Source organism: Pristiophorus japonicus, chromosome 7, assembly GCF_044704955.1.
Source record: "Pristiophorus japonicus isolate sPriJap1 chromosome 7, sPriJap1.hap1, whole genome shotgun sequence".
Taxonomy (NCBI): Eukaryota; Metazoa; Chordata; class Chondrichthyes; family Pristiophoridae; genus Pristiophorus; species Pristiophorus japonicus.
In genome coordinates this window covers 90,625,784-90,640,370 of record NC_091983.1, presented here as the reverse complement: position 1 = coordinate 90,640,370, position 14,587 = coordinate 90,625,784, and the positions used below count along the sequence as shown (strand labels likewise).

The 14,587-nt window shown below is 46.8% G+C and overlaps 1 protein-coding gene across 1 annotated transcript in view; it reads left to right on the top strand.

Annotated features, from left to right (window-relative positions):
• Positions 1–14,587, top strand: part of LOC139267193 (dystrobrevin beta-like) — an 843,282-nt gene that overhangs the window by 64,872 nt on the left and 763,823 nt on the right. The window contains exon 2 of the mRNA XM_070885122.1: positions 2,842–3,029. Coding sequence (XP_070741223.1) covers positions 2,968–3,029 — 62 coding nt within the window. The 5' untranslated portion in view covers positions 2,842–2,967. The remainder of the gene's footprint in view (positions 1–2,841; positions 3,030–14,587) is intronic.

Genomic DNA, 14,587 nt, shown 5'->3' with positions numbered 1-14,587 from the left:
ACCAGCTCCATAAAGCATCCCTACAATGCCCAAACCATTCCTTTCACACTGATCACCATTGGGGGAGGGGGGGGGGCATGGTTATGTCTCACTATTCACTGCAACTTACTAAGCCACTTCTAAAGGTGCACACACCTCTTTCCAAGAAGGCAAATTGTTGAAAATAAATCTTTAAGTGTTTGACAACACATTAACAGAAACTTTACATGAACATTGGCTAAAAGACCCAAACCCCTACCCTTGTGTGTTGTTAGTTGATATGATTGGACAAGGGTGAGTGTGAGCTAGTGTGATGGGGATGTGATGATGTAGCTAGATAGAGAGGAATGGGTGGAGGTACAAGGTAAGTTGATGTGAGTAAGGATGTGCAAGAGTAGGATGAGGAAGGCAGGGCGATGGGGATGTGATGAGTGACACAGCAGGATGAGGTTGAGTGTGGATTTGCAGTAATGTTTTGTGATCGACAGATCATTGAAAGGTTTGCGCCACTGCAGCCAGGTCCTCCTGATGACATCCCTGCTTGTGCCCACCTGTGCAATGTGCAACCAGGCTGCGTTGGTGTCCTGGGGAGGGAAGAGAATTTCCCTGTGTGCTGTGACTCCCTCCATAAATCATGGGAGAGCTTGGGTGCAGCTGTGCACCTTTGTGCAGTCATTGTCAGTGTTTGCAGCTCAATGCTGTAGAACACTGACAGCACAACTGTCAAAATCAATGTGGACACGTCATCAGACCCGTTTCCTTTTAATTTTCCAGGAACCTCACAGGACGGGCTTAACAAGCGCCATCAACATAAAATTCTTTTCACAGAGTGGGATGGAGCCACACTGGATCTGCCTCGGCAGGTGAAATCCTGGCTCGAGAGAGTGTTTCCACTTGTTGGAAAGAGCGCAAAACTAGAGGCCATCAATATAAGATAGTCACTAAGAAATCAAATCGGGAATTCAGAAGAAATTTATTTTCCCAAAGAGTGGTGAAAATGCTGAACTTGCTACCATAGGGACTAGTTGAGGCGAATAGTATAGATGCATTTAAGGGGAAGCTAGATAACCATATGAGGGAGAAGGGAATGAGAGGATTCTGCCGATAGAGTTAAATGAGGAAAGATAGGAGGAGGCTCGAGTAAAGCATAAATATCAGCATGGACTGGTTAGGCCAAATGGCCTGTTTCTGTGCTGAATGTACTCGAATGTTTGGTTGTAAAGGAGGCAAGGGAGTTGGAGAGTTTCAGGTAGAGAATTCCACAGAGTAGCACCAAGGTGGCTTGAACGTTCTGCTGCCAGTGGTTTACAAAGGGGGTGGTGAATGCATAAAAGGACAACCTCAGAGGACAGGGATGTTGGGGAGTGGCAGGTAGTGCTGGAGGATATTGGGGCAAGGCCTTGGAGGATTTCAAGTCTGAAGATTTTAAAGTTAATGCATTGGGGGGCAGAGAGCTGATGTTGGTCAGTGTTGGAGGCATTGATAAACCAGCAAAACTTGGTCCAGGGAAGGATGTGTGAAACTGGGCTTTTAGACAAATCGAAGTTTATGGAAGTTGGAGAAAGGGAGGTCAGCATGACTACATTAGAATATCTGGCAGTCACAAAGGCATGTATGATCGTATCAATAATCGATGTGGAGGCAGGCAAAATTGTGAAAGTAGAGATAAGATGTCTTTGTGATGAAACTGAGCTCAAGATCAGACAGGATGCCAAGGTCGCAAATGGTATGATTGAGCCTATGACAGTGGCTGCGGACAGGAATGGAATTGGTGAAAAGAGAGTAAATTTTGGCCAGACTGCATCATTCATCCATTCACTGTCTAATACTGTCCATATCTGTCTGCTGGATTCAGCTGCTAGTTACATTTCAGACAGAGTAGATAACTGCTCCTCATCAGCAAAGAGCGCATCATGTCTTTCACTGGTTAATCCTGCACAAATTTAGGCATTGCTTTCAGCCATCCCAAGGCTTCCACTAACTTTGCTGTTTTTTTAAATTTACACTGCTGCTACTGTCACCACTTGTGCATCTGTTTCAGTCCTCAAAGTATGTTACTACTTTGCCAGTGTTAAGACTGCGTACATGGTTTTTGGCACTCTCCACAGACACAGGTATTTGTCCTCACTGTACTCTCAGTATATAATCTACAGTAAAAGACATTCCAAGATAGGTTGCTACTTTGCAATGTAAAAATAGGCAAGATCAAAACAGGGTTACATTGAAGATAATTTTAAAGTGGTTCTAGTTGACATTGGTCCGAGTCACATTGAGATTAGAATAACCTAAAATGTAAGTGTGTGTACTGCATGACATACAAATAATAGTTGTAGGTACTTGACAATGGTTTCATGTTACAGCAGAGCTAAGTACTTTAGTGTGATTTATCATATTCCTCTTTTAAAATGTGTTTATTGAAAACTGAAGTTATGTTTTGTGTTCCCTAATCCCTGGAATGTACCAAAGTCCAATCTAGACTGCTTTCAAAATAAGAACATTAAGTACGTAAGAAATAGGAGCAGGAGTAGGCCATTCAAACCTGCTCTGCCATTCAACAAGATCATGGCTGATCTTCAATCTCAACTCCATCTTCCTGCACTATCTCCATATTCCCTTAATCAGACATGGATCTAGTCGAAAAATTTAATTGTAAATTACTTCAATCGTTTATTCTGCTTTTGTACTGGTGACTTCGAATTAGGTGCATCATACACTATATAAATAAATTCTTTGATGTTAAGGGTGATTTTGGGACCACTCATTGTTTTATTCGCTGAATGAATAGTTCCGTTTGAAGTGTGTTATGTAGGTCTTAATTATTGAATGAATTAATAGGAAGTCCGGTTCCTTGTTACCTGTTAGGTACAGAAAAGTTAAGCCCTATACACACAAGGAAAGCTGAGATGATGAGAACAAATGTATTGGCCGTGAAATCCTGGTCCTCTGCTTCCCGGTCCTGGGGCCGCCTCTGCCTGCGCATTGGAGCGCATGCACGTCTGGACGGACGTAGAGCTGGACTGGAGTCACATGGCACTGGGCAACCAATCCAGGTAAAGTATTTTCTCATTCATAATAATGGGAACTCCGTAAGTAAGAGTTCTCATTATGATGGAGAAACACCCCTCAAACACCCAAACACAGTAGAAAAAAAAATTATATATGTAATATTAATTTAAATTAAAGTTAATAAATGTCTTAGAAAAAATATATATACCGATTTTTAAAGAAAAGTTTTTTTAATTATGGTTCAAAATAAACTTACCTTAGTGGGCAGGGTTTTTAACATTAAAATGTGTATTTTAAATTTTACTATGTTTTTGTATGCTTTAAAACTCTTACGCTGGTAAAAGTAGGTGATGCGCCTGCTTTTACCAGGTGCAAAAGTTTTCAGGACATTCGCTGGGCAAGAGATGGGTAAATACCGCAATCTTGCCCATACAACTGTCCTTGCTGCCGAGATATGTGCGAGATATCAAGCCAGAGCTTGACAGATTGGGAAAGCCGCTTTTCGGCGCTGTGATATATTCACAGAGCACAAGCACACACAGCTCCTAACATGGAGGCAGCTCTCTCGGAAGTCTCCGGAAACTGCCTAGTTCTGTTTAATGATTAACTATGCACTTGCATCGTGTGCCGAGAACGGGCTTTTGCGATGCCTTCCTGGGTCCGTACACACTCTGTAGGGACCTGGGGAGGCCGGGATTTCAAGGCCAAATTGGCTTTCACCATAATTTGGTTTTTAAAAGGCATGTTTTTGAAAAGATGGTCAGTGTAGCCTTATTTAAGCAGATATGTATATGCAAATTAGTAGACAAGAGATGTGTGTCTTATCTTTCAACTCAATCAAAAAGAGTTTGAGCTCCCCATTGTTGGGCCCAAGTTTGCCCCCACTCTTAGAACAGGTGCGGCGACTTTTTAGAACAAAAACTGTGCCTAAAACTTACCTAGGTATTCTCCCCGCTTCTCAGGACGTCTTCAGGCTCGGCGTAGCGCATCACATCCAGTGGGGGGACGGAGCCAGGTCCCGGTGCTGAAACCAGTGCCAGGACCTCTGCACATACGCGCTAGAGTGCGTGTGCAGTAGCTCTTCGCCCCCGAATCTCTGCAGGCTGTGTGGGAGGGGCCCGAAGCACGCCACCCCTAGCCCTGGCCGAGTGGCCTCCCCACCGCGACCAGCTGGAACAGTGCCTGATGTAAAAGAACAGATTTACAAGCTGGCAAAGAAGGGCTTGACCCCATCGCAGATTGGTGTGATCCTAAGGGATTCCCATGGTGTTGCCCAGGTGCGTATTGTTACTGGGAACAAGATCCTCAGGATACTGAAGTCCAAGGGGCTGGCTCCTGACCTTCCAGAGGATTTTGTACCATTTGATCAAGAGGGTACTTCCACCTCCCCTTGCTCCCTTCTCTTCCCCTCTCCTCTCTTTTCCCTCCCCCCCGCACTTCTCACCGCCCTCCCCCCCCCCCCCCGCACTTCTTTCCCCCCCGCACTACTCCCCGCCCCCCCCCACACTTCCCTCTCTTTTCTCCCGCCCCCCGCACTCCTCTCTCTTCTCTTCCCCCCCCCCCCCCCCGCGCACTTCTCTCTCTTTCCCCCCCCCCGCACTTCTCTCTCTTTCTCCCCCCCCCCCCGCACTTCTCTCTCTTCCCCCCGCCCCTTGCACTTCTCTCTTCCCCCCCGCCGCACTTCTCTCTCTTCCCCCCCCCCCCCCACCCGCGCACTTCTCTCTCTTCCCCCACCCCCCCGCACTTCTCTCTCTTCCCCCCCAACCCCTCCAGCACTTCTCTCTCTTCCCCCCCCAACCCCTCCAGCACTTCTCTCTCTTCCCCCCCCAACCCCTCCAGCACTTCTCTCTCTTCCCCCCCCAACCCCTCCAGCACTTCTCTCTCTTCCCCCCCAACCCCTCCAGCACTTCTCTCTCTCCCCCCCCCCTCCCCCCGCACTTCTCTCCCCCCCCCTCCCCCCGCACTTCTCTCCCCCCCCCCACTTCTCTCTCTCTCTTCCCCGCCCCCCGCACTTCTCTCTCTCTCTCCACCCTGCACTTCTCTCTTCCCCCACCCCCCCGCACTTCTCTCTCTTCCCCCCCCCAACCCCTCCAGCACTTCTCTCTCTCCCCCCCCCTCCCCCCGCACTTCTCTCCCCCCGCACTTCTCTCCCCCCCCCCCCACTTCTCTCTCTCTCTTCCCCCCCCCCCGCACTTCTCTCTCTCTCTCCACCCTGCACTTCTCTCTCCACCCCCCCCCCGCACTTCTCTCTCCCCCCCCCCCCGCACTTCTCTCTCCCCCCCCCCCCGCACTTCTCTCTCCATCCCCCCCCGCACTTCTCTCTCCACCCCCCTGCACTTTCTCTCTCTCTCTCTCTCTCTCTCTCTCTCTCTCTCTCTCTCTCTCTCCCCCCCCCCCCCCGCACTTCTCTCTCTTCTCCCACCCCCCGCACTTCTCCTTCTCTCTCTCTCTCTCTCTCTCTCTCTCTCTCTTCACCCCCCCCCGCACTTCTCTCTCTCTCTCCCCCCTGCACTTCTCTCTCCACCGCCCCCCCCGCACTTCTCTCTCTCTCTCTCTCTCTCTTCCCCCCCCCCCGCACTTCTCTCTCCACCCCCCCCCCCGCACTTCTCTCTCCACCCCCCCCCCCGCACTTCTCTCTCCAACCCCCTGCACTTCTCTCCCTCTCTCTCTCTCTCTCTCTCTCTCTCTCTCTCTCTTTCCCCCCCCCCCCGCACTTCTCTCTCTTCTCCCACCCCCCGCCTTCACTCTCTCTCTCTCTCTCTCTCTCTCTCTCTCTTTCCCCCCCCGCCCCGCACTTCTCTCTCTCTCTCTCCCCCCTGCACTTCTCTCTCCACCGCCCCCCCCGCACTTCTCTCTCTCCCCCCCACCCCCCCGCACTTCTCTCTCTCCCCCCCACCCCCCGCACTTCTCTCTCTCCCCCCCCACCCCCCCGCACTTCTCTCTCTCCCCCCCCACCCCCCCGCACTTCTCTCTCTCCCCCCCACCCCCCCCGCACTTCTCTCTCTCCCCCCCACCCCCCCCGCACTTCTCTCTCTCCCCCCCACCCCCCCCGCACTTCTCTCTCTCCCCCCCACCCCCCCCGCACTTCTCTCTCTCCCCCCCACCCCCCGCACTTCTCTCTCACCCCCCCCGCACTTCTCTCTCTCCCCCCCCACCCCCCCCGCACTTCTCTCTCTCTTTCCCCACCACCCCCCCCGCACTTCTCTCTCCCCCCCTGCACTTCTCTCCCCCCCCCCCCCCCGCCGCGCTTCTCTCTCCACCCCCCCCCGCGCTTCTCTTCCCCCTCCCCCCCCCCCCACACTTCTCTCTCTCTCTCTCTCTCTCTCTCTCTCTCTCTCTCTTTCCCCCCCCGCCCCGCACTTCTCTCTCTCTCTCTCTCCCCCCTGCACTTCTCTCTCCACCGCCCCCCCCGCACTTCTCTCTCTCCCCCCCACCCCCCCGCACTTCTCTCTCTCTCCCCCACCCCCCCGCACTTCTCTCTCTCCCCCCCACCCCCCCGCACTTCTCTCTCTCCCACCCACCCCCCCGCACTTCTCTCTCTCCCCCCCACCCCCCCCGCACTTCTCTCTCTCCCCCCCACCCCCCCCGCACTTCTCTCTCACCCCCCCCGCACTTCTCTCTCTCCCCCCCACCCCCCCCGCACTTCTCTCTCTCTTTCCCCACCACCCCCCCCCGCACTTCTCTCTCTTCCCCCCCACCCCCCCCGCACTTCTCTCTCCCCCCCTGCACTTCTCTCCCCCCCCCCCGCGCTTCTCTCTCCACCCCCCCCGCGCTTCTCTTCCCCCTCCCCCCCCCCACACACCTCTCTCTCTCTCTCTCTCTCTCTCTCTCTCTCTCTCTCTCTCTCTCTCTCTCTCTCTCTCTCTCTCTCTCTCTCTCCCTCCGCCCCCCCCCCGCACTTCTCTCCCGTCCCCCCCCCCCCCGCACTTCCCGCTCCTCCTCCCCCCCCCCCGCACGTCTTTTTCCCCCTCTCTCCCCCCCCCCCCCACTTCTCTCTCCCCACACCTCCTCTTCACCCAACCCCCCCCCCCCACCTCCACCGATGCCGCGTTGAGCGTAGCCTCCCGGTGTGCGTCTTACCGCCCCTAGCCCTGGCCGAATGGGCTCCCTCATTGGAGGCCCACTGCCTTCCCTTCACAAAAAGGTAGGACTTCTATTTTTCATTTGTTATTGATTGATTGCTTTTTACTTTGGTCTTCATGCTTTAGGTGCCGGGTTCCTTCTATTTTTTTTATTTTATTAATTAATTGCTTATTACTTTTTGTGCTTTGTTTAGTGCTTTGTAAGTCTTGGTGCGAGGTGAAGGTCCTCTCAGCTTTCTTGTATTTTTTATTTGTTCTTGAATGCTTATTTTTGTGCTTTGTTGGTGCTTAGTACTTTAAATGTACTTGGGCTTCTTCAATATTGTTGTGAAAGTGTTTAGTGCTTTGGAAAATCCTCTAACTTCCCTCCCCCTGCCCCCCCCCCCCCCCCCAAATCTCTGGCTACCTGCGCTAATTTCTTAAGTCTCCGCCAAGTTTTTCTGAGCGTACAAAAGTGGACACATACGCTGGCCTAAGTTAGTTTGGAGTAACTTTTCGCCGGTTAAACTTGCTTAAATGGCCAAAACAGGCGTAAGTGGCTGGTAACACCCCCTTTTGAAAAAAAAATTGAACAAAAAGAAATTGAACTAACTCACTTCAACTGGAGCAAACTAAAGGGGGAGAATTGCGACTTTTAAGATATTGCTCGAAAAAAAAAATAGGAGCAACTCCTGGGGAAACTTGGGCCCCTCGAGTCAGCAAGCAGCACTTCAAAATAACACCTTAAAATTAACGAAGAAACAAAGAGCAAAAAAGTTGTAAATGCTACAAATCTGAAATTGAAATGTAGATAGATCAGTCAGTAAAAGAAAAGGCAGGTTAATGTTTTAATTTTGTACTCATTATCAGAAGTCGTGACGAGTGGTAAAAATCAAAAACTTGCCTATGTATTCCCAGCATTTTCTACTTTTATTTTGAAGTTGAATATTGTAAATAGTTAGCTGTGATGCATTTTCTAAATTTGCAGTTGATATTATTTACTGTCAGCTGGATACCATTTTAAACAATTAGACATTTCATGAGAATGCTGGCAAGTAAACATCAAATATAATTCTCTCTCATAGAAATTTCAATGAAAAAATATGCTTTTTAAAAAGCTACAGTGCCTGCAGGCTACAATGTCTGCACGAAAGTCATTGTAATGCAGTAATGTGACCTAAAAGACCTTTCACCTTTTCTACCAAACTTCTTGCCACAGGACAGTTGTTTTAATAGGTCAATATTAGAGAATGTAAAAGCTTCAGAAATAAGATACATTTAAGTGGACCAGTCATGATATTAAATGGCCGAGTAGACTCGTGAGGGCCTCATCAATTTCCCACGGAGGGGAGAGTGCTGAAAAAATGGGAAAACTCAGCGGCAGCTGGCGGTAGGATCATCAATTTCCATATTAGTCCTCCCAAAGTGCAACACTTCACACTTCTCCGCATTGAACTCCATCTGCCATGCTGCTTTAACATTTTTAATTTAAAAGAATTACCGTATCTACCGAAGAGGAATCTGGATGGAACCCAAGTGCTGCTAATACATTAAATGAGCCCGTAGAGAAGGATACACAGCAGAGCTCAGCAGTTTTGCTGTTCTCCACCATTTGGATTGAGGAAGATTGCCACGTGGCTGTTACTCTCCTCAAACATAGGAATAGGAGTAGCCATTCAGCCTCATGAGCCTGATCCATAGATTGTTAACAGGTTTGTTGGTTCTGAAGTGAATTGTGACAATGTCATGACTTCCAGATTTCATCCAGTCCAATTATGTCACTTGCCGCACATGCGCCAGGCTTCCCGCGAAATCAACCAAATCTAAGGGGAAGGAGAGGGAGAAAGTGATGTGGGTGTAAAGAGGGTGGGGGTAGGGTTGGAAGAATGTGACTGGGAGGAGCGAGAATGTGATCCGTCTTCCCATCTGGTTCACATTCTCGCACTCATCATCCCGTTTTAGATCTGGATCACATTCTTCCCCCATCCCCACTGTTCTCGCTCCCTCCCCCCCCACCCCAACTCTCACCCCATCCCAAGAGTAATGAGGGAGACTAGGGAAAAGTTTCGGATGCCATTAATGATCATTGTGAGGGAGTAACTGGATGGGATAGACTATCAGGAGTAAACTTGAAGATTATCTATATAATAGCCTAATAAATATTAGTCAACAAGGATTTAGAAAGGGAAGATTCTGCAACCTCCTTGGCTTCTTTGAGTAAATGACAACCTAGGTGGACTGTGATAAACCCTATGACATGGGGTAGCTAAAGTTCCAAAAGGCATCTGACAAAGTTCCCCATGAATGGCTATTAATTACACTCAAATCTCTCAGGATTCAGGGAATGCATAACACATTGTGTGAAGGATAGAAAACAATGGGTACTAGTTCATAGAATCATCGAATGGTGACAGAACGGAAGAAGGCCATTCGGCCCATCGAGCTCGTGCTGGCTCTCTGCAAGAGCACCTCGGCTAGTTCCACTCCAATGCCATTTCTCCGTAGCCCTGCAATTTTTTTTCTTTCCAGTACTTATCCAATTCCCTTTTGAAAGCCGTGATTCAGTCTGCCTCCACCACCCTTTCAGAAAGTGCATTCCAGATCCCAACCACTCGCTGTGTTTAAAAAAAATTATTTTCTTATGTCGCCTTTGGACTTCATATATGTGTACTTCATTCATACAATATCACAGGTGAATAAGCACAGCTGTTTCAGCCTGAAGTAAACGGAGCACTTAAGATGCTGTCACTGGCAACTTTGAAATTGGCATTAATGTAAATGGCTGCTGGTTGTCGTATTTTAGCTGATAAAAGTGTTTTAAATGTGGACGTTTTAAGTAGTGGGGACTGTCGTGCAATAGCCAGACCACACCTTGAGGAATTTGTGGAGTTCCAGTCACACAGACAAAAGGGTGACATTCGAGCTTGAGATGTCTGTGTGTCTGTTCCCCAAGATTTCTGTTCCATCACACTACTTAACATGTCATTTAGATTATACTTCAATTTTCAGCCCAAACTGTGCCCCTAATTTATCTGAGTTGAATTACATTTACCACATATCTTCCTTGAACATGTTTGTGTCCTCCAGCATGCTTCCTCAGTTTTCTATGGCTCCCAATTTGATGCAGTCAAGAAATTTATTTTCAGTCTCTCCATGCCCATGTTCAAATCATTTTTGTAAATATAAAAGAAGGGAGGTCGAACACAGATCCCTGAGGAATGCCATTTGCTACACTTTTCCGATTGACAAACATCCATTTAATCCCAGTTACTGCTTTCTATCCTTTAGTCATTCCCCTATCTATGCCATTTTTAATAATACTTTCATCTTTACAACAGGTTTCTTTTGCGGCATTTCATCAAATTTTGTTAGAAAGTCGAATGTACCCATCCATCAGATGCCCTTTGTCCTCCACACATTCTCAGACTTCAATTAAATTAATCAAGCAGACCTGCCTTTTACAGATCCATGTTAGTTGCCCCGATTGATCCACAACTTTGTAAGTCTTTACTAATGTTGGCCCTTATTATATTACATAAGCTATTGCCACAATACCCAAATAATGTCAAAAAGGATAGCATTTTGCAAAGCAAATACTTTTTAGTTCACTCATGATGCTGAAAGAAATGTTTTAACAACCCAAGCTCATATGCATTAATTACTGGAATTAGTATTATGCAAATTAGATACAGGTTGCAATGAGAGGAGGCACCATGAACATTGCTTCAAAGCAAACCCTCATTAAGAGTGAAGTACGTAACACATTATCTTGAATGTATAGCTTGCGATGTTTAATTGCACTAAGTTTTGGGTATCCATCAAATATTTGATCACTTGGATTTTCAAACAAAATTGATTTTAGAGGAGTTGCTGAATTAAAATTGCATTATATTATTGCTGAAAGTCTGCTCATTTTAAGCATTAAAAAGCAATAATTTCACAAATGATAAACTTTGAGTGATTTAGAATTATTTCAATCTGACTGATTAAGAATGTAATAATATCTCTGCCACATTGAGATTTATTACAGCTTTCCATAAAGGTTTTGGCTAAAAAAAAACATTGCATTGGGGTTTTAAAATGATGTATATTCACACAAGGTTTTTTTCAAAAAACACAGATGAAATATGGTTAAAATGTGAATGAGTTGAAGTTATTTCTCCAAAGATTGAATATAATAAGCAAATCACTAGCCTGTCCCAGTAATCTATAAAATGCCTCACACCCATTGTGTTGGAAAGTCTCTGTTCCGGGGCACTTGGAAATGCAGTCTAACATTGGCCCCGTCCTCTGGTTGTCAACACGTGTGCTTCTGCAATCTTTTAGTAGGTGTACTGTTCACAGTTTTAGTGAAATAATATCAGAACAAAACATTAAGCCGATTTATTTCTCAGATGGCAAATGATCATACAGAACAACGGATTTGAGGAGATTCACGAAGTTCAATCAGTACAACTTGCCTATGTGTACTAATACAAAACAATGAATATGCTACCCTTACCCACATGAGTGAGTTATTTTGCTTGAATTAAAATAACTGGTATCAATGCTCCTGCGTCTTAACCTTCTGAGTCTGGGTGGAAGCTTGCCTAAGCAGCATTCTATTTAAGAGCCGAACTCTGTGTGTTTCTGTATCTATTGTTCTCTCCTATCTTTGGGCCCAAATTTGGCCAGGAGTTAGAAACATAGAAAATAAGTGCAGGAGTAGGCCATTCAGCCCTTCGAGCCTGCACCACCATTCAATAAAATCATGGCTGATCATTCACCTCAGTACCCCTTTCCTGCTTTATCTCCATATCCCTTGATCCCTTTAACCGTAAGGGCCATATCTAACTCCCTCTGGAATATATCCAATGAACTGGCATCAACAACTCTCTGCAGTAGGGAATTCCACAGGTTAACAACTCTCTGAGTGAAGAAGTTTCTCCTCATCTCAGTCCTAAATGGCTTACCCCTTATCCTTAGACTGTGTCCCCTGGTTCTGGACTTCCCCAACATCGGGAACATTCTTCCTGCATCTAACCTGTCGAGTCCCATCAGAATTTTATATGTTTCTATGAGATCCCCTCTCGTCCTTCTAAACTCCAGTAAATAAAGGTCCAGTCGATCCAGTCTCTCCTCATATGTCAGTCCAGCCATCCCAGTAATCAGTCTGGTGAACCTTCGCTGCACTCCCTCAATAGTAAGAACGTCCTTCCTCAGATTAGGAGACCAAAACTGAACACAATATTCCAGATGAGGCCTCACCAAGGCCCTGTACAACTGCAGTAAGACCTCCCTGCTCCAATACTCAAAACTCCTAGCTATGAAGGCCAGCATACCATTTGCCTTCTTCACCACCTGCTGTACCTGCATGTCAACTTTCAATGACTGATGTACCATGACACCCAGGTTTCGTTGCACCTCCCCTTTTCCTAATCTGCCGCCATTCAGATAATATTCTGCCTTAATGTTTTTGCCCCCAACGTGGAGAACCTCACATTTACCCACATTATACTGCATCTGCCATGCATTTGCCCACTCACCTAACCTGTCCAAGTCACCCTGCAGCCTCTTAGCATCCTCCTCACAGCTCACACCGCCACCCAGTTTAGTGTCATCTGCAAACTTGGAGATATTACACTCAATTTCTTCATCCAAATCATTAATGTATATTGTAAATAGCTGGGGTCCCAGCACTGAGCCCTGCGGCACCCCACTAGTCACTGCCTGCCATTCTGAAAAGGACCCGTTTATCCCGACTCTCTGCTTCCTGTCTGCCAACCAGTTCTCTATCCACGTCAGTACATTACCCCCAATACCATGTGCTTTAATTTTGCACACCAATCTCTTGTGTGGGACCTTGTCAAAAGCCTTTTGAAAGTCCAAATACACCACATCCACTGGTTCTCCCTTGTCCACTCTACTTGTTACATCCTCAAAAGATTCCAGACGATTTGTCAAGAATGATTTCCCTTTTATAAATCCATGTTGACTTTGGACCGATCCTGTCACTGCTTTCCAAATGCGCTGTTATTTCATCTTTAGTAATTGATTCCAACATTTTCCCCACTACTGATGTCAGGCTAACCGGTCTATAATTAACCATTTTCTCTCCCTTTTTTAAAAAGTGGTGTTACATTAGCTACCTTCCAGTCCATAGGAACTGATCCAGAGTCGATCGACTGTTGGAAAATGATCTCCAATGCATCTCGGGCCACTTCCTTAAGTACTCTGGGATGCAGACTAGCAAGCCCCGGAGAATTATCAGCCTTCAATCCGATCAATTTCCTGCCTAATAAGGATATCCTTCAGTTCCTCCTCACTAGACCCTCGGTCCCCTAGTACTTCCGGAAGGTTATTTGTGTCTTCCTTCGTGAAGACAGAACCAAAGTATTTGTTCAACTGGTCTGCCATTTCTTTGTTCCCCATTATAAATTCACCTGAGTCTGACTGCAAGGGACCTATGTTTGTCTTCACTAATCTTTTTCTCTTCACATATCTATAGAAGCTTTTGCAGTCAGTTTTTATGTTCCTGGCAAGCTTCCTCTCATACTCTATTTTCTCCCTCCTAATTAAACCCTTTGTCCTCCTCTGCTGAATTCTAAATTTCTCCCAGTCCTCAGGTTTGCTGCTTTTTCTTGCCAATTTATATGCCTCTTCCTTGGATTTAACACTATCCTTAATTTTTCTTGTTAGCCACGGTTGAGCCACCTTCCCCATTTTATTTTTACTCCAGACAGGGATGTACAATTGTTGAAGTTCATCCATGTGCTCTTTAAATGTTTGCCATTGCCTATCCACCGTCAACCCTTTAAGTATCATTTGCCAGTCTATTCTAGCCAATTCACGCCTCAAACCATTAAAGTTACCTTTCCTTAAGTTCAGGACCCTTGTCTCTGAATTAACTGTGTCACTCTCCATCTTAATAAAGAATTCTACCATATTATGGTCACACTTCCCCAAGGGGCCTCTCACAACAAGATTGCTAATTAGTCCTTTCTCATTACACATGACCCAGTCTAGGATGGCCAGCTCTCTAGTTGGTTCCTCGACATATTGGTCCAGAAAACCATCCCTAATACATTCCAGGAAATCCTCTTCCACCGCATTGCTACCAGTTTGGTTAGCCCAATCAATATGTAGATTAAAGTCACCCATGATAACTGCTGTACCTTTATTGCACGCATCCCTAATTTCTTCTTTGATGCTGTCCCCAACCTCACTACTACTGTTTGGTGGTCTGTACACAACTCCCACTAGCGTTTTCTCCCCTTGGATATTCCGCAGCTCCACCCGTACAGATTCCACATCATCCAAGCTAATGTCCTTTCTTACTATTGCGTTAATTTCCTCTTTAACCAGCAACGCAACCCCACCTCCTTTTCCTTTCTGTCTATCCCTCCTAAATGTTGAATATCCCTGGATGTTGAGTTCCCAGCCTTGGTCACCCTGGAGCCATGTCTCCGTGATGCCAATTATATCATATTCATTCATTGCTGCCTGTGCAGTTAGTTCGTCCACCTTATTCCGAATACTTCTCGCATTGAGGCACAGAGCCT